This window comes from Ascaphus truei, chromosome 21 (assembly GCF_040206685.1).
Source record: "Ascaphus truei isolate aAscTru1 chromosome 21, aAscTru1.hap1, whole genome shotgun sequence".
Taxonomy (NCBI): Eukaryota; Metazoa; Chordata; class Amphibia; order Anura; family Ascaphidae; genus Ascaphus; species Ascaphus truei.
In genome coordinates this window covers 16,548,178-16,566,501 of record NC_134503.1, presented here as the reverse complement: position 1 = coordinate 16,566,501, position 18,324 = coordinate 16,548,178, and the positions used below count along the sequence as shown (strand labels likewise).

General features: G+C 43.8%; 1 protein-coding gene across 3 annotated transcripts in view; it reads left to right on the top strand.

Annotated features, from left to right (window-relative positions):
• LOC142472239 (ectonucleoside triphosphate diphosphohydrolase 8-like) overlaps positions 1-9,876 on the top strand; it is a 72,105-nt gene extending 62,229 nt beyond the window's left edge. For all 3 annotated transcript variants that reach the window (XM_075579158.1, XM_075579157.1, XM_075579159.1), the window contains exons 8-11: positions 1,696-1,962; positions 3,427-3,537; positions 3,827-3,964; positions 4,604-9,876. In XM_075579158.1, coding sequence (XP_075435273.1) covers positions 1,696-1,962; positions 3,427-3,537; positions 3,827-3,964; positions 4,604-4,801 — 714 coding nt within the window. In that variant the 3' untranslated portion in view covers positions 4,802-9,876. The remainder of the gene's footprint in view (positions 1-1,695; positions 1,963-3,426; positions 3,538-3,826; positions 3,965-4,603) is intronic.
• Positions 9,877-18,324: the final 8,448 nt, after the last annotated feature.

Here is an 18,324-nt window from a genome sequence, read left to right as displayed (position 1 = left end):
CATTCACTCTTTTCCCGTTGAAATCAACGGGCTCCGTCACCATAGGCTTTCAATGGGGCAACTCCGCCATTGACGTCTATGGGACTTCTCCGCCATAGCCTTTCAATGGGGAAACGCCGCCATTGACAGCAATGGGGAAACTCACCAATCTTTACATTTGCCCACAATCCGTCTGTTTTTTCGGAGAGGGCTGGAAATGGCCATGTAGGCATGCCGGAGCAGTGACTACATGCGACCCAAATCCCAACCCTCCGGTCCTCGCAGAACCGGAGATATGGACTCACACTTTTTACCGTTTCGGACTTAGCCGTTTTCACGCCACGAGGTTTTCTCCCATTGGAATCAATGGCCGGCGCCGCCATAGGAAATGCATGGGCGAGCGCCGCCATTAGATTCAATGGGACCTCCGCTCCGCCATTAGAGTTAATGGTGCGACCCTCTTATTGAGCTCGACCCTTTACGGGGGTCCTGGATTCTCGGACCCAGTGGTGGTCAAGTGTGGGGAGGCCTAGGAGCTAGGGGCAAAAAGAATTTTATTCCTAGGTGCCTTAGAACCTAAGGTTCCCACGCCAATTGTCGATGCACTTGAACTCAGTGATAAAGCTCCTTTCAAAGACATTGTGTCCGTTTTTGCGGTCTGTGGTTTGGATGGCTGCCAACCTGTTCCTGGAGGCCGGCGTCGAGGAATCCCCATTGAAGTCAATGGCCCCAGTGACTTACAATGGGAAACCGCCGCTCCTCCTCTCGGACGCCACCTGCTGGTCTTCACTGGAAACAGGCCCAAAACCGTCTGATCTGCCATTGGAATGCATGGAGCTGCAATGGCGACCTATGGAAGGCTGCAAAATGGAGCCTGAAAAGGCGGGAAAAGGGAACGAAGGGCTATAACCACTGAATTAACATTAACCCCTTCCCTCCCGCATCAACCCCAGTGTATGTGTTGGTGCAAACACTGGGATGAGAACAATACATTTCTACAGGGGAATATACATTTGGATTCTGAAGAAGGGTAAAAACACATTACTGGACCGCAGTCCAGTTAACCCATTGCTTCCCAGGTGAGAGCAGGGGGTGGCCAAATGGGGTGTAACCCCTTTAATACCGGGCCAAACCCCCTCTCCCATATCAGTGGCACGGTCAAAGACTGAGCCACCTCTGCTGAAGCAGGGACTGATTAGCCCACCTGTGCTGAAGCAGGGGCTGATTGACCTACCTGTGCTGAATTGGGGACTGATTGAGCCACCTGTGCTGAAGCAGGGATATCCTGAAATCCTGACCTGTTAGTGGCCCTTGAGGACTGGAGTTGGCCACTCCTGGAATTGGGGCTACCAGTGTTGTTAAGCAGGAGGTTCTGACTGACAAGCCCACCTTGCGGGATTTAACTTTTCACTATCCTAAAGGATTATAAACTGGTAGAATACATTATAATATTTCTTCTGTGCATGGTACGGCTATTTGTCATGGACAATAAATGCATTCTGAGCATGTCTAACAAAAGACTATATGTGTAAGGAATATACAGAAATATGTGATGGTAACCCAACTCATGCCTTGTTCCAAGGACAGAAAGGTCTATGAAGGAATAATTATTGTATTGGGGTGCCTTATTGCTACATACTTCGCAGATTTGTATCTCCACAGAACATCATGCTTTGGGAGATTACCGTGGTACCATGTTTTTCTTCTTCTTCACAGGGACAAGATTTGGAAAAACCCATAACCGTTCCATGTTATCCCAAAAAATATACAGAGACCATTCCACTGCTGTCCCTGTATCAAAGCCCCTGTATTACCAGTGCAGCAACACCCACCCTTGTGACGTACGTCACCCTGGAAGGAACCGGCGATGCCGCCCAGTGCCGGGCACTCGTCAAAGGCATCTTAAATTTCGCCGGCTGTCCGACGCCGGGCTCCTGTTCATTTGACGGGGTTTACCAGCCGCCTGTCGTTGGGCATTTTCTTGTAAGACAGTTTTGGAATAAAGTTGAGCCTAGAGATTTTTTGTTCTTTTAATTTAATTATGAGAGCGTTGTTACGGTGGTTATAGTGTAGACCAGAGGTGTGCAAAATGGGGTGCATGCCACCCCTTATTTCTGAGGGGGGGGGGGCGCGGCGGTTACAGAGGCCCCGCACTCTTCCTCACGGCATTCAATTTAAATGCTGGGAGAGGCGTGAGGCCTCGGTAACTCCCTTACCTGCTCTCTGCCGACTATTCAGCGATGCGTCGCCATGGTAATGTGGCGTCAAATGACGCCGCGGGGTCATCTGATGCGACGCATCGCCATGGCAATGCACGTCAAATTACGCAGCGGGCTCATGTGACCTTACATGACTCGCGACGTCATTTGGCACGGAGTCCATGGAGTGGGGGATAGGGTGGAGGAGGCGCTAACGCTGCGGCTGCCGGGTAGGTGGGCACAGCTCAGGAAGTTTGCGCGCCCTAGTGTAGACTTTGGAGACAGAAGGTTATGGATTCATTTAAAGCCTCCATCTCCATCATACCAGGTCACCTTCATGTAGTCACTGCCTCCCTACGACCCCTATTCAATATGTTGTGAAGCTGTCTTGCTGTGGAACATTTAGGGCCCTTTTCTAATAGCCTTCAGAAAGCGTCTCGCTGGGCCTGTTACGCCGCCAGTTTTATCACTCTATTCAGAAAGACTCTGAAGACCTGCGATAGCTAAATAACCAAAACTGGCGAGGAGCAGCGATGTGACATTCGCCTCTCTCAAAAGGTCTCGCCCGTGGATCTGCAGCGATATGGGCGTGCCAACTGCATAGAGAGAGCCGCCTCTCCCTGCGCATATCTCGCCAGCGATCGCAGGGTTTTAATAACAATTTTACTATTAGTGTGCGTGAGAAGGGGGTCTCCGGAGCAGAACCGCGTTGATTTCAGGTCCGGGGACCCCCTGCTTCCCAAGATACAGGTGCCGGTAGTTTGAAAACTACTCGGATGAGGGCCCGAATATCGCCATTAGACTGCGAGCATTTTAGGAGGGGGGGTATTAATATTAACTGTCCCTATAATTTACTTCAGGTACTGAAAGTAGTATAATACGTAAGTGATGTAACTACAAATTCTTGGTATAGCTCAACCCCCTTATAACGCTGTGCGTGGGGGTCCAAAGAATCACATTGCGTTATAAGCGGATCGCGTTACAAATAATGTACAATTGTATGCATTGTACAATAAAGTATTTAAGATACCAATAATCGTGTTGCAAAGTATTTATAAATACGAAAATTGGGAGCCACGCTTCCATCACGTTATAAGCGGATCCGCGTTGTAACGGATCGCGCTATAACGGGGTTTAGCTGTAGTAACCCATTGCATAAATGATTGTCCGCTCTAATTTCCACAACACAAACACTTTGCAAAGTGTCAGGGTGGCAGTGACTAATATTTTGTTCTCGTTCCCCTCGAAGGCTTTCTCTGAATATTTCTACACCTTTGATTTTCTCAATTTGACCTCTGGACAACGTTTGCCCGCAGTGACGACCGGGATTGAGACCTACTGTGCAAGAGACTGGTCCGAGGTACCGTACGTGCAGCTCCCACCTGCAGAACCAAATAAAAAAAATGAATGAAGCAAAACGGTTTATCCTGTGGCCCAACACATCCAACCGCCTTCATATTGCAATGTATAATGCTCACGCATTTGGTTCCCAAATGCTGAAGATTGGGATTTATAAAGACGAATAATCCACACACTTCTGACACATTTAAAGATTAGTCACTTATTCTGGTTGCGCATCCGCGTTCTCTTGATAGGGTGTCACCTTCTTATCTTTGTACATGTGATTTGATGCTTTGTTTTACTCACAGATTACCGCAGCTTACCCCAAAGCGAAGACGAAGCGCTTGAGGGACTACTGTGGTAGCGGTAACTATATTCTCACCCTACTGCTGGATGCATACAAGTTCACGGAGGACAGCTGGGACTCCATCAGCTTTCTGAAGAAGGTGATAACTACATTTTGCCAAGGCGTTAATGAAGATATGTCCTGCCGGCTAAATAACCATAGGTTTTTAACAAATATCCTGAGATCAGCGGAATTTCTGCTGGGTCTAAAGCAAACTATACTCACACTTTGTTTTAAACATCCAATGGGAATATGAATCTGAGGAGTTTGGTTAATATTAGGTTTACAGGATATCCCTGCTTCAGCACAGGTGGCTCAATCAGTCTTGGACTGAGCCACTGATTGAGCCGCCTGTGCTGAAGCAGGGATATCCTTAAAACCTGACCTGTTGGGGGGGGGGGGGTGTCTTGGAGACTGGACTTGAGAACCCCCGGACTTAGGGGCAGTATATTTCCTGTTAGCCAAAGTATGGATGGCATCTTATTTCCTGGGTATGCCTTCTCCCCATACTGACATCTCAAATGTTACGACGAAATAACGAACAGGGTGATGATAAAATGACCATGTAATGCCTATGATAATGTATAATCCATAAATAGTAGTTGGGTTCTAGCAGGGCGTCTCAATCATTATTGTGGCTTTGTAAGAGTCGTATCGCTCTTTCCTGTGCGTGCTCAATGGCTTCTACATATGCTGCAAATTACTGTATGCTTATACCCGTTGCTGTCCACTGTTGCAGGTAGCGAACACAGACATTGGCTGGACACTGGGATATATGCTCAACCTGACAAACATGATTCCATCGGAGAACTTGATCGATACGAAAACTCAGCTCAACGACGCCTGGATAACCGCCAATTTTTTCGTTACCCTGAGTCTAGTACTTATTCTACTCATGATGTTTGTTCATTGCCACAAACGACAAGCGATTTTTTAGCCAAAGGTTTGGTGGAAAGTGAAGGAAAATGCAACTGAAATGCATAAACACACTGTAAATCTTATGTAGGGATTGGATGAATGTATCTATATACCTGTATGAATAATCTCAAAAGCTCACGAGCAGTACTGTATCCAAAAAAAAAAACATGCTGACAGGGATGTTATCATTTCACTGGTTCATTTTCTATGCTGAATGATATTAACAGCCACACAAAGGGATGGAGTGTTAAGTGGGCGGTGTATGTAGATTAGGGGTGTGCAAACTGGGGGGGCACAAGATTTTCCAGTGGGGGCACGGTGGTTGCAGAGGCACCACGCTCATCCCCAAGGTATTTAAATGAAATGCCGAGGGACAGCGTGAGTCCTCTGCAACTTCCCTTACCTTGTCTTCGGCGACACGTCTGCCATGGCAAAGCGTTGTCACATGACGCTGCGGGGTCACGACTCCACAGCGTCATTAGACGCCGAAGACAATTGAATGCGGGTGGGGGGGCAGCAGGGACGGGGGCACAGACTGAAAAGTTTGCGCACCCCTCTGCTAAATGATGACGACACAACAAAAACGTCACATTTACAGATGCATCTCAGAAAGTACACGTACAGAACCAAAGTCAAGTGTGATAGAGAAGAGGCAGCAAATCCCTAAGCAAGCCAAACTATTATAGTAACATGGATGTTCTTATTTCATAACCCAGGCGTCCCAGGTCGCCATGAATTTATTCGAGGTGTCGTTAAGTCAAGCTGTGAGCTTCTCAAGACTCATAATGTGCCACACCTAATTGATGACTACCAGGTGTTTAGAGGTAGGACCTTTCCAGGCTGCCGTTGGGACACACCTGGCCGCTGAGTTATGGTTAATCAGTTTCCCCCTTCCTGCTATTGGTCTTAAGGGGCCTTCTATGGAGAAGTGTTTCCCATGGGGAGGTGTCATTGATAGGCCCAGGACCGTGAACACCTCAGATCATAGCTCTTTGATTACCGGGCATTGCTACCATATACTGTATGAAAACGGGTACCCCTCTAATTTGCACCGCCAGAAGCATAGAGGTTTGTTTGTAGAACTTGTGTCTTCAGGCTGGGGTTAAATAGCTATAGAGAAGTTTGTAACTACAGTATTTTCCTTTATTAATGTATTTATTTCATATTTCTGCCACTCCTGTGTCTTCAACTGTTCACCAATATCCTCCTCCCACTGTCTAATGTGTAGACTTTCACAATCAGTGGAGAAACAGATCCTCCTAAACACTGTGCTTTGCTGCATAGGCCGCTCTGAATAACAGTTAGCGAGAGAGTGTCCAATCTGGGAATATCTGAGTAATTCTGTATCTGGGATCTGTTTAGCTTCTCTGTGGTTTATGAATGATCTAACTTTGGATTCCATCATTAAATCTTGTGCTGCGGGATGTCCATTCATGATCCACCAGCAGAACTTGATTTGGCTATTGGGAAAGTGGGGTTCCAGTAAATGGGTAGCATACCTGTGTGAGTGCTAGAGAGACTCCTCTCAAGACCAACCGTGTCCCAACTTTTCAGGGAGTGGGACATTGTTGGTAGGGTTATTCATGACTGATGGCTCTTTTAGGGATCAATAGCAAGGCTGAGCTGTGGAAGGGCTTCATGAAGGTGCTTTCTATTTCAACCCATCTTACCATGTTGGGCAGGGCGTGCCAGACCGTCAATTGTGCTAGTTCCATACAAAGCAGAACACGATCTTCTGGAGACCTGGTAAATCTTTAGTTCTACAGATCAGGAGTGCTCTAAAGAGATATAACATTTTTGGGAAGAGAGTCAACTTAAGAACATATATCCTACTTATCCATGATATCTCTATTAAGCGATTACTATAACAAGACAAATTTCCTCTGCCAAATTCAATCTGGCTTCACGGTAACTACCCTCTTAAAGGTTTGCAACCTGTGTGCAATGGAACTGGCACAACTTACTGGTGCAATATTCCTTGATTTTTCAAAGCCTTTTGACACTGTTGACCATGTTATCTTGTTAAACAAGCTTCAGTGCTATGGAATAGGGGAATACGCTGGTTTCCTTCCTATCGGGTAGATCCCAATATGTGTCTATCTCAGGCTCCAACCCTAAAACCTTGGATATCACCTGTGGGGTCCCGCAAAGCTCTGTTCTGGGGACACTATTCTTTTCAGGCTTCATTAATGATTATTAATGATCTACCGACAGCTGGTAAGGCCGCTTCAATGCACATATATGCAGATGATACTGTCTACCTGAGATCCAACTCCCAAAGACTTGTAATGGTCCCAAAGACAATCTGTACGCTCCTCCTTCTCATAATGTGCACCTTATGACTGGAACAACCTACCAGAGACTCTCCAAGCCGCCTCCAGTTTAAGTTCTTTCAAGAGCTGTCTCACATTTTAATCTTGTCTGTAACTGTTAATTGTCTGATAAATACGACCATAACACATATTGTCCCCAACTGCCCATGAAATGTCTGTAAATATAATATGTCATGATGTAGTGGTCATTATAACTCTGGGTCCAGGACATACGTGACCGGTAACTCTCAATGTATTATTTCCTGATAAAACATGTTATAAATAAATATCGAATAGCGTGACCAAGAGATTCCCCATCTTTTCTTGTAGTTGGGATATTTATTTATTTTTGCAAGTGCACATCCTAATCAACTGAGGCTGGAGTCCGATAATAGAACATTTTCCTGATATCCACCTAAGAAAAGAAAGGACACAAACAAGAAAGAAGAAAGCCGAGCAAAATTGTTTCTCCTAACTGGAGTATACTATGGAGGGCTGTACCGTCCATGTCTTTCACTCTCAGACTTTCCACTGTTTACTCAGTATCCTCTCCCAGTGCTTCAGGGACTGTTGTCAGATGGGTTCTTTTTTCCACATGTGGTGGACTTCTCCTAATTCAACTGTGTGGAATGAAGTTCATCATTTGATGAAAAGGATTTGAAAGCGCTCTATTCCTCTGGATCCCCTGTTAAAGCAGACATTAACATGGTATCAATAGGAATATCTCGCATCTACTCTGTGACTCGATGTAGCGTGGCCGCCAAGTGAAACAAACTGTCCCCATCGTCTCCAACACAAGTTACGATGTGGTTCATCGTGTAAGTGGAAAGTCTGACCAGTCTTTTGGAGGATTCGTTATAAATCCCAACAAATGTGCAAGCCCTGGAGAAGACATATCAATTGCCCAAGATGTAACTGAGACCTCCTCTTCCTTTAATAATTAGGTTCTTTTTACCTTAATATCTACTGTACACTAGAAACAATGGTTCCATATCCTTCCCGCTTCAGTTGCGTTCAATTAGTATTAATACTTCAAGCCTTATTCATTTTGATGGAATCTGTTTAATAATTTCAGTGCAATGGAAACCTCATATTTATTTGCACCCCACTTCGTTATTTCCTTTCTGTACCCTCAAAATTTGAAACCGTCAATCAAACCTGAGCAACAAAGAAGGCTTTCACAACCTACTGTACAACCATTCTACACTTCTCAAAGGCAAATACAACTACTAGAACTTTGTCATCAACTATTTCCCACGTTTTATTCCAGGAATCCGTTGTGATTTCCTTCATGGGCTTTTTAGGCGTGCAGTCTGCCATCCAGTGGACATTGTATGGCAATTTGCTTTGCTGCACAATATTACTTGTATGCACCTATCAGTGTCTGCATCCTTCTGCAAGGTAATGCAGTAAAGAAGTGCAAATAAGCAAAATATGGCTTGCAAAAAATATATATATATTTATATATAATACTCTGAAAATTAAAAATTTGAATGGTACTGTCTACATAGGTTAAACGTATCTCTATTGTGTAATTTATAGTACTATGCTTAACTATGGTGCTAATACATTCTATGAGGGGAAAATTGAGTCTTTGGCTGAGATTTTGAGAATTACATTAGCAAAATCAGGACTTTGACTTTGTGCATGGTAAGCGACAATAACTCACTTCTGGCTATTGCTGAACCCCCATTATTTGCGTAACTCTAGCAGTGTAGTATAGTCCCCTGGCCCACTGAAACAGATACATGAAGGTTACCTCTTACCATTTAAAATCACTACAGTATCTCTAAAAATAATGTGTAAGGGCTCAGTTCCTGTGTATCCCCCACAACAGGATCGCCTTGTACATGTATGCAGCATCCAAATAAAGAACTTTCAACCAGATCCAAGATACGGTTCTAAAGTTATGATAACTAGGAAATGGCCTTAGCGATCAAACTAGTCGTCTAAAGACACATGATACTACTTTTGATATATAGGAATAAGGATGACCACATACTGTCTGCTAGCTACAGGAAGTGGTGCTCAACTCCTATCCTCAAGACCCCCCTACAGGTCATGTTTTCAGGAAATATTAAATTCAGCATTGGTGGCTTAATTAATTAATTAAATGTTTTACCAGGAAGTAATACATTGAGAGTTACCTCTCGTTTCAAGTATGTCCTGGGCACAGAGTTATGGTGACAGATACATGGATACATTAGGTGAACAGGGTTATACAATATATATATATATATATAAAGACAGTGCATTACATTAGGTGAACAGGGTTATTAAATATGAAGACATTACATGCACAGTTAAAGATCAAATAAGTTATAGGCCTATGTAACAGTTACAGACCAGATTAAAATGTGAGACAGCTCTAGTTTTGAAACAACTTAGACTGGTGGCGGCTGTGAGAGTCTCCGGTAGACTGTTCCAGTAGTGAGGTGCACATAAGAGAAGGAGGAGCGGCCGGATACTTTCTTGAACCTTGGGACCATGAAAAGTCCCTTGGAGTCAGATCTCAGGTCATAAGTGCTGCATGTGGTACCTGTAGGAGTGAGGAGCTTGTTCATATACGGGGGTAGCTTTCCCAAGAAGTATTTGAAGGCAAGACAGGAGAGATTAACTTTGCGCCTAGACTCAAGTAGTGGCCAGTCTAGTTCTTTGAGCATTTTGCAGTGATGTGTGTTGTAGTTACATTGGAGCAGTATATTGAATTGTAGAGGATGACTAGATTGCTACGGTGAGTTTGGGGTGCTGTACCATATACCAGGAGTGCGCAAACTGGGTGGGGGGGGCGTGAGATTTTCAGGGGGGGGGGGTTGTTACAGAGGCTCCTTGCTCTTCACCAAAGCACTTAAATTAAATGTCGGGGAGTGCACGTAACTTCCATTACCTGGTATCCGACTAATAACAGGACTAGGCTGGTCCTTATCTGTAGCGCTGTCATTGGTCCCAGGTAACATTGTTACAGTCTTGTCTGTGTTTCAAAACAATATGTTTTGAGAAATCCAGTTTTCAAGTCTCAAAAAATCAGATTGAAGTACGTGTTCAAGGTCAGAGAGGCTAGGGCTGTGTGCATATAAGATTGTGTCATTCGCATACATGTGTATTGAAGCTCCACTTCAAGCTGTAGAAAGAGTAGGGATCCAAGAACAGAGCCTTTTAGGACACCCGAGGTGATATCCAAGGGGTTGGAGTTAGTGCCCGAGACAGACACATGTTGGAATCTGGAGTAGTGATGTACCGAGTACCCAGAAATTACCCGTTACCCGGCTTACCTGGTGCTTTTTCTGCTCTCCGGAATTTACCCGGACCCGGCAGGAGGGGGATGGGCCTTCGCCGGGGTCGGGTAATTTCAGAGCAACTCAAAAAGACTTCAACACTTACCTACAGCCGGCGACAGAGGGTGAGGAAGACTGCTGCGGAGGGTGAGGAGGACTGTGATTACATCGTTGGAGCGGCAGCAGATGTCCTGGTGGCGGTGACAGCAGCAGAAATCCTTGTTCAGCCAGCGGGGGCAGCGGAACACGACACACAGCTAATGCTGGTGGGAGCCGGGGAACCATGTGACCGGAGCAGGAGTTTTCCTATTGGACAGCCAGTTCCTCCCCGGTCTGCAAATTGCCCCATATACCCGGTACCCGGCAATCCTCCCAAAAGTAAGACAAAGTCCCTTGTCTTAGTACACAATACAAAAACAGACATTCGGGGCACAAACCAAACTGATTAAATAGTGAATATGTGAATATAATGGCTTACGTTAGGCATGGGGAGAAACAGGGAGGTGTTATGACCTCTCTAATAGCCAAATCTGAAATTGTAATCTCCCTTGAGACTCAAGGGAAATAGGGAAAAAAGAAGGAAAAACACAATATTGTGACACAATAGTTTAGACAACACATATATTGAGAATTAATGAATTCACAAACAGATGTTCTTTGACAGCAGTAGTGTAAAAACATTGGGGATCTGGCGTGGGAACCTCCTGGTATGAGGCGCAGTCTTAAAACAACCCATAGCCTGTGTAAAATGTCCTTTTTGTGTTGGTAAGTCCTGTGTATCTGCTGCTTCCTACTTCTTTGCTCTCTGCCCCTCTGGTTCATCCAGTCGCTTTCTGACGTGACGTCACTTATGAGCTATGGTACCCGAATGATTACTCTCAGTGGAGGAGATAGACGCTGTGCAGACGCTGTACACGTCAATTGGACACCTGAATTCTTGGCAAACATCCAACGCGTTTCATTCAGTCTGGAACTTCCTCCGGGACGTTGGGATCTACATGATAGGAATGAAACCAATTTAAAGCATGCTTCCCTATTCCACAGCACTGGCGTTTGTTTAGCAAGATAGCATGATCAACATTATCAAAAGCCTTTGCAAAATCTAGGAATATTGCACCAGTAAGTGGTCCCAGTTCCATTCCACACTTGATCTCATTGCAGACTTTAGGAGAGTACTTACTGTGGAGTGTTTGGGGCGAAAGCCAGATTGGAATTGGCTAGTAAAATTTGTCTTGGTATACTAATTGCTTAATTGGGAGTGAACACATCTTTCCATGACTTTGGATAGTATTGGGAGCAGAGAGATTGGCCTGTAGTTTGAGACAGTGTTTTTGTCCCCACTTTTGAAGATCGGGACAATGCTGGCAGTTTTCCAGGTCTTAGGCAGTTGACTGAGCCACTGATTGAGCCACTTGTACTGAAGCAGGTATATCCTTAAAACCTGACCTATTGGGGGATCTTGAGGACTGGAGTTGATCACCCCTGTGCTTGCCAATGATGTGCTTGCTGCTATTGCTTTGCTGTGTCCCAGCATATTACTGTTATCAATATAGATATGTTCAAATAAGAATTCATCTCTCTTGCTGGGTGTGTGCACTAATATTCAAATAATTTGTATTAAGATACGTGACAAAGTGCCACAGAGTCCAGCAAACAATGTCAAATCATATAACGTCATCTATGTATCTTTAGTAAAGACAGCTGGGGCTAAAAACACTGGCATGATTAGCAATAACTTCTTGTTCTTTAAAGGCAATGAAAACACTGGAGGAAGCGTAGTGCCCCTACATGTAACACAGCCATGGAAAATATGTTGTATAAAAGTAGTTTTTTTTCCCAATAGTCATTCTTGCCGAGACATCCTGAATTTGGTTGGTTTGCGTAGAGTTCAAATATAGCTACAAATAAACTACAATTATCTTGCAGAGGGGTAAGTGCGCCATACGATGTCATAATGCAAATCCTGTGGTGAGTGAACACATTCAAATATGGCTTGTCCCAGAAAGCAGGAATAATTATTAACAACATGACCAGTAAATAATGAGATCCTTGTCAGCAAAAGCAAAGTGAAGTATTGAATTTGATGTGCACACTTTATGATGGGTGTTGTTGCCACTTCAAAAGTACTTCAGCAATTAGGAAACTATCCACTACCGAAGTGTTTAACGGTGCCAAAATGTTGTTTATAAAGTCATAATCTATAGGGAATATTTTATACTGAACTGTTTGTTCATAAAATGTATTATGAATTAACTCCAACTGTTTTTGTTAGTCTCCCTGCATGCCATTTGGCATGTAAGTTTTTTGGGGGTAAATACTAATTCCTTTCAATGTTACATGTATGCCTTGATGTTCTAATCTCGCCTGTTTTATAATATTCCCTGTATTGTAATGTTGTACAAATGGTAAAGGCCTGCCTACCTGGTTACCGCCACAAATAAAAATATACATACATACAAACGATTTGTCGGATAACTTTGCCAATATTGGCCTCTAAGTCGAACTATCGATGCAGCCAACGTTACTGCACCCACTGGCGCACTCCGCAGGCGAAATAGCGGATAAGCCCCGCCCCTTGCGTATGGCTGATTTAAAACAATAGCCACTTCTCCCTCTGGCGCGTTGTGCATGTCCCGCTGCAATGCATGAAAAGACAAAAATAAATAAAACACACAGTATATATCAATATTCGATATCTATAGGTTTGAAGCAGAGGGAGCAGATCCCCTCTCACAGCCCAGCTACGGAAGCTGTTCCAATGATGCAGTATTCAGAGCTCAGGTATTTATTTACTTTTCTAAAACTTTGCAACGTAATGGCCCAATAAAACATGTTTTTATGTCAATAATTGATCCGGCTGATTGTACAATGAAGCATGTGATCAGGGCTGTGTTTAAAAGACAAACGTTCCAATTAAAAGAATCTTTGAGAATCTGGTGCAGTTTTGTGTCTCCAATTTTTCTCCACTTTGGCAGGTTTAAACTGCCCCCTTGCACCACCACCACTTTACACCCACACATTCACACTTACACCCACACATTCACATTTACACCCACACATTCACACCCACACATTCACACTTACACCCACACATTCACACTTACACCCACACATTCACATTTACACCCACACATTCACACCCACACATTCACACTTACACCCACACATTCACATTTACACCCACACATTCACACCCACACATTCACACTTACACCCACACATTCACACTCACACCCACACATTCACACTCACACCCACACATTCACATTTACACCCACACATTCACACCCACACCCACACATTCACACTCACCCACACATTCACACCCACACATTCACACTCACACCCACACATTCACACTTACACCCACACATTCACACCCACACATTCACACTTACACCCACACATTCACACTCACACCCACACATTCACACTTACACCCACACATTCACACACACTCACACATTCACACTTACACCCACACATTCACACTTACACCCACACATTCACACACTACTGTTCTGCCTCTAACCAGTTCACTGTTCCTGTAAACCAGTCCTTAAAATCCATCATCAGTATCTGCAAAATAATCTAGTTTGTGTGATCTTGTCAAATCCTCAGATAAATTGCCATCAATCCAATCATTGTTCTATGTGAAAGTTGTATTCATCTTTACGCCTGTCCATGTACACAAGCCTAATTATAAGTCACCGCCCAATAGAAGTCAGGATCTGGAATTTGCTGTATAATGTTTGATTGTGTTTTATTGTTCTCATAAACATATAGTGCTGCCTCTTCATGTGAAAGGGGCCATTACAGCCATACAAAGACGAAACGTTTTATCGTGTAAGAACATGCGTACGTTTGTTATTAACATTTGCATTAGCATCTCCCAAGCCCTTTCTTAAAAGTTGTGTCTAAAGCAGCATGCATTGGCTAAGGGTTGCTCATGTAATGTGAGCTTGAGATAAAAGGTGGCACTCTGTGCTCATTTGCATGTCATTTCCCAGAATCCCTTGCTTTAGTGGAAATGCTGTGTGCTGGGTGATAATGGTGAAAGACAGGGTTGCAGACCTGTCTAAGACATGCAAATGAATGTACAGGAGTATATATATATATATATATATATATATATATATATATATATAAATATATATATATATATATATATATATATATATACTGGACACCTAACAAGCTCCTATTGAACCCCCAAAATAACCACAACATATATATATAAGCATATGAGTGTCACAGAGGAGTGCTACTGAGCATGGCAATATATATTTAAAACCAGAGACAGAACATAAAACACAGACAAAGCTCAGTTTTATCACATCCAGTGAAACTCATACACGGTACAGTGCCTAAATATATATGTATACATATATATTTAGGCACTGTACCGTGTATGAGTTTCACTGGATGTGCTAAAACTGAGCTTTGTCTGTGTTTTATGTTCTGTCTCTGGTTTTAAATATATATATATATATATATATAAAATGTATGGGAGTATATATATGAATGTACAGGAGTATATATATAAAGCAGAAAATAGCCGTGTTAGTCCAGTTGCGATAGTGCAGAATAAATGAGTATATATATATAGTGCTGAATAAATGAGTTTTTCAGTATTAGGTGATACCTTTTTTATTGGACTAACAATTTATGTCATAGGACAAGCATATATCACCCAATCAAGAATTCTGGATAGAAGACACAGCGCATTGGGAATCATGAAGAAAATAAGGTGTATTGTGGTCCAAATGTGACAACAACGTTTTGTTCCCGCAACGGCAGCTTCATCATAAATATATGACACGTTTGTGTGAAAGGGCAACGTGATTGCGTTATTGAAAGCTCAGGAGGAACCGTAGCTCTGTGGTTCTTTACTTAACCTCTTTTACCGGTTTCCATATTTTAATTTTCCTGCAACAAGACCATAACTTCTACATCATTCATTTCTTCTTACATGAGACGAATCAAAGTATTCATGCCAATACTTCCATTATATCTGCTTCTGTTCTTTGCAGTTGGGTACTGCAATTGAGCTTCAACGTGACCTGAATACTGCGCTTGGTTTCTCTTGGCCTCTGCCCCTCTCCCCCGCAGAACCCAAAGGCTTAGAAGCCACAGGAGTGTGGACCACCAATATTCAAGCTCACAAAAGACCTACAGTACACCTCCCAGATAAGGGACCTCTGCATTTGCACAATATGTTGCTATGAATATTTAGCATAAGAATGTAAAATGGGATGAGTGCCACTATTTAGACATGGTGGGTGAGTTTTACTACCTTGTGGTATGTGCTATCTCACGGCACTCCTATGTTAACTACTGCACCATGCAAGTCAAAGGCTGTTATTGAGGGATTGTGGTGAAGTAACATTTATCTGCGGTTAGTCAATCCAGGTGAGTGTTGTTAAGACCTGAATGATTCAGTCATTGTTATGTTTTCCTGACTATTGGCCATTTTTCAATTTTTTTCTCACAATTCTTTGTCACATTTTTTTTTTTTTTTTGCTTTTCTTTTCACCTCCCTTTAAAGGTTACATGTAAAATACCTGCAGTATTAATGTGCTATTGCTAGTGGAGAAGGAGCAGCTCAGTGAGTAGAGACACTGATTCTGTCAACAATGAATCAATTTGAGATCAGTGGAACCTGGTTCAATTCCCGGTGTCAGCTTCTTATGACCTTGGGCAAGTCACTTTATCTCCCTGTGCTTCAGGCACCAAAAAAACAGATTTTAAGCTCATCTGGACAGGAGCTGGGTCTCTAAAATTCCTATGTGTTTTACTGTAATTGAGAGAAAAACTCTATATGAAATAAAATTTGTATTGTTATTAAGTAAATAGTCATTTATTTATCTGTAACATTTTCTGTATAACACTAACAATGCCACCAGAGGGGTCTGCACTGCACTGACGTATCTTTTCTCTATTCCATAGAGCTTGCAGTGTGATCTTGGCATCTGGTACCTTATCTTGACAGTGTTTCTCCCATGACAGAGATGCATGTGTGCACGGTGTTGGCTTCTTATGACCTTGGGCAAGTCACTTTATCTCCCTGTGCTTCAGGCACCAAAAAAACAGATTTTAAGCTCTAAAATTCCTATGTGCTGCGTATCACACGCTATACTGTAATTTAGAGAAGGGGGTCTATGCAGTAAGGAGCGGAAAAATGCATTAGCCAGGTTTTGAACTAGCCATGTTTTTGGCGTGTTAACCTCGCTGTATGCAGGAAGGGCCTAATCCCTGGCGAATGAATGCGCCACCACCATTTGATATAATGGTGAGTAACCGGTGGTGAGACGGCTGCCTGGCGAGAAGCTTCCGAGAAGCCGTCCCCTGCCGAGATGTGTTTGCAGCAGAGAGAGATCTGTTGCTCTCTCGGCGCAAACATCGGCACATTAAAAATGATTTTAAATACAATTGTATTCATAGTGTACATGTGCAAGGGATCTCCGGAGCTGAACCGCATTGGTTTTAGGTACGGGGACCCCCTGCTTCCCGAGATACAGGCCCCTTTATGAGGTGCCGGTATCCCTCTGCATTTAAATGTCCCAATCACGTGACCGCGGAATGTAAACAAAGCAGAGGGATAACGGCACCCCCTAAAGGGGCCTGTATCTCGGGGAGCAGGGGGTCCCCGGACCTAAAACCAAAGCGATTCAGCTCCGGAGACCCTCTGCACATCTACAGTATGAATAAAACACACATATCAATAAACACTCATTCCTTACCTTTGCGGCTATCTGCTATGGTAACGAAGCAGCATGAATGTATTTTTAATAATATTGTACAGTGAGCAGGGTTGTCCCCTGAGCTGAACCGCATTGCTTTGTGGACCAGGGACCCCCTGCTTCCCGAGTTACAGGCCCCGGTATGTGTCATCGGGTGGCAGTGTCGCCGCCATCTTTATAGCGTCCCATACGCGCCGTGCCCGCTATAAATATGGCGGCGACACTGTAACCGATGCTCCAAACTGGGGCCTGTAACTCAGGAAGCAGGGGGTCTCTGAGCCACAAATCAATGCGGTTCAGCTCAGGAGACCCCCTGCTTCCGCACAATATTAATAAAATAAATAAATGCTGCTTCATTACCATCGCGGATATCCGCTAATGCAATGAAGGGGTTAAGGCAGAATAGCATGTTTATAGCGGGCATTTGCCCCCAATAAACATTGCAATAAACAACATACACCACCTGTGTATTTAAAATACATAAACACAAATAAATACAATAAATACATATTGCACTCACCCATGTCCGGCTGCCACGATGAAGGCCATCCTCATCTTCATCCTGCCCATGCCCCCTCCGCTGCTGCAAAACAGAAACAAGAATAAAAACATCCAATGTAATGTCCCCTAACCCCTTAATCACCATAGCGGTTAGTAACCGCTACAGTCATTAAGGGGTTAACCCACCCTCACCCACCACTCGGGAGGCCTACATACCCTCCCCCCACTAACCCCCCACTCCGTGAGGCCTAACCACCCTCACCCACTACCCACAAGGGAGGCCTACCCAAATACCCTTGGGGCCAATACCCCCTCCCCCCACCCCCAGTAACCACAATTAAAACAATACATTTTTAGGAGGGATAGGTCAAAGAGAGGAGGAGGGGTGTTATTTTATATTGCAGACACATTACAATTTACACTGATAAATTGCCCACCAAGCCCACCCTCTTGAAATTCTAGTTGGCAAAATCTGCCTCCCCTTTTCTAAGCCCATCTTGCTTGCTGGCATCTATCGCCCCCCTAAAGCCCCTCTGCAATCCTTGGCTGATATCACCCAATTTCTTGGCTCCATTTCCTCTCTGAATGAGAAGAGTGAGCTGCTAGTTCTTGGGGATTTCAACTTCAATTGGCTTGACCCTAAAAACCACAAAATCCAGATACAACTCAAGTCACTTAACCTATCGCAACTCATTTCCCAACCCACACGGA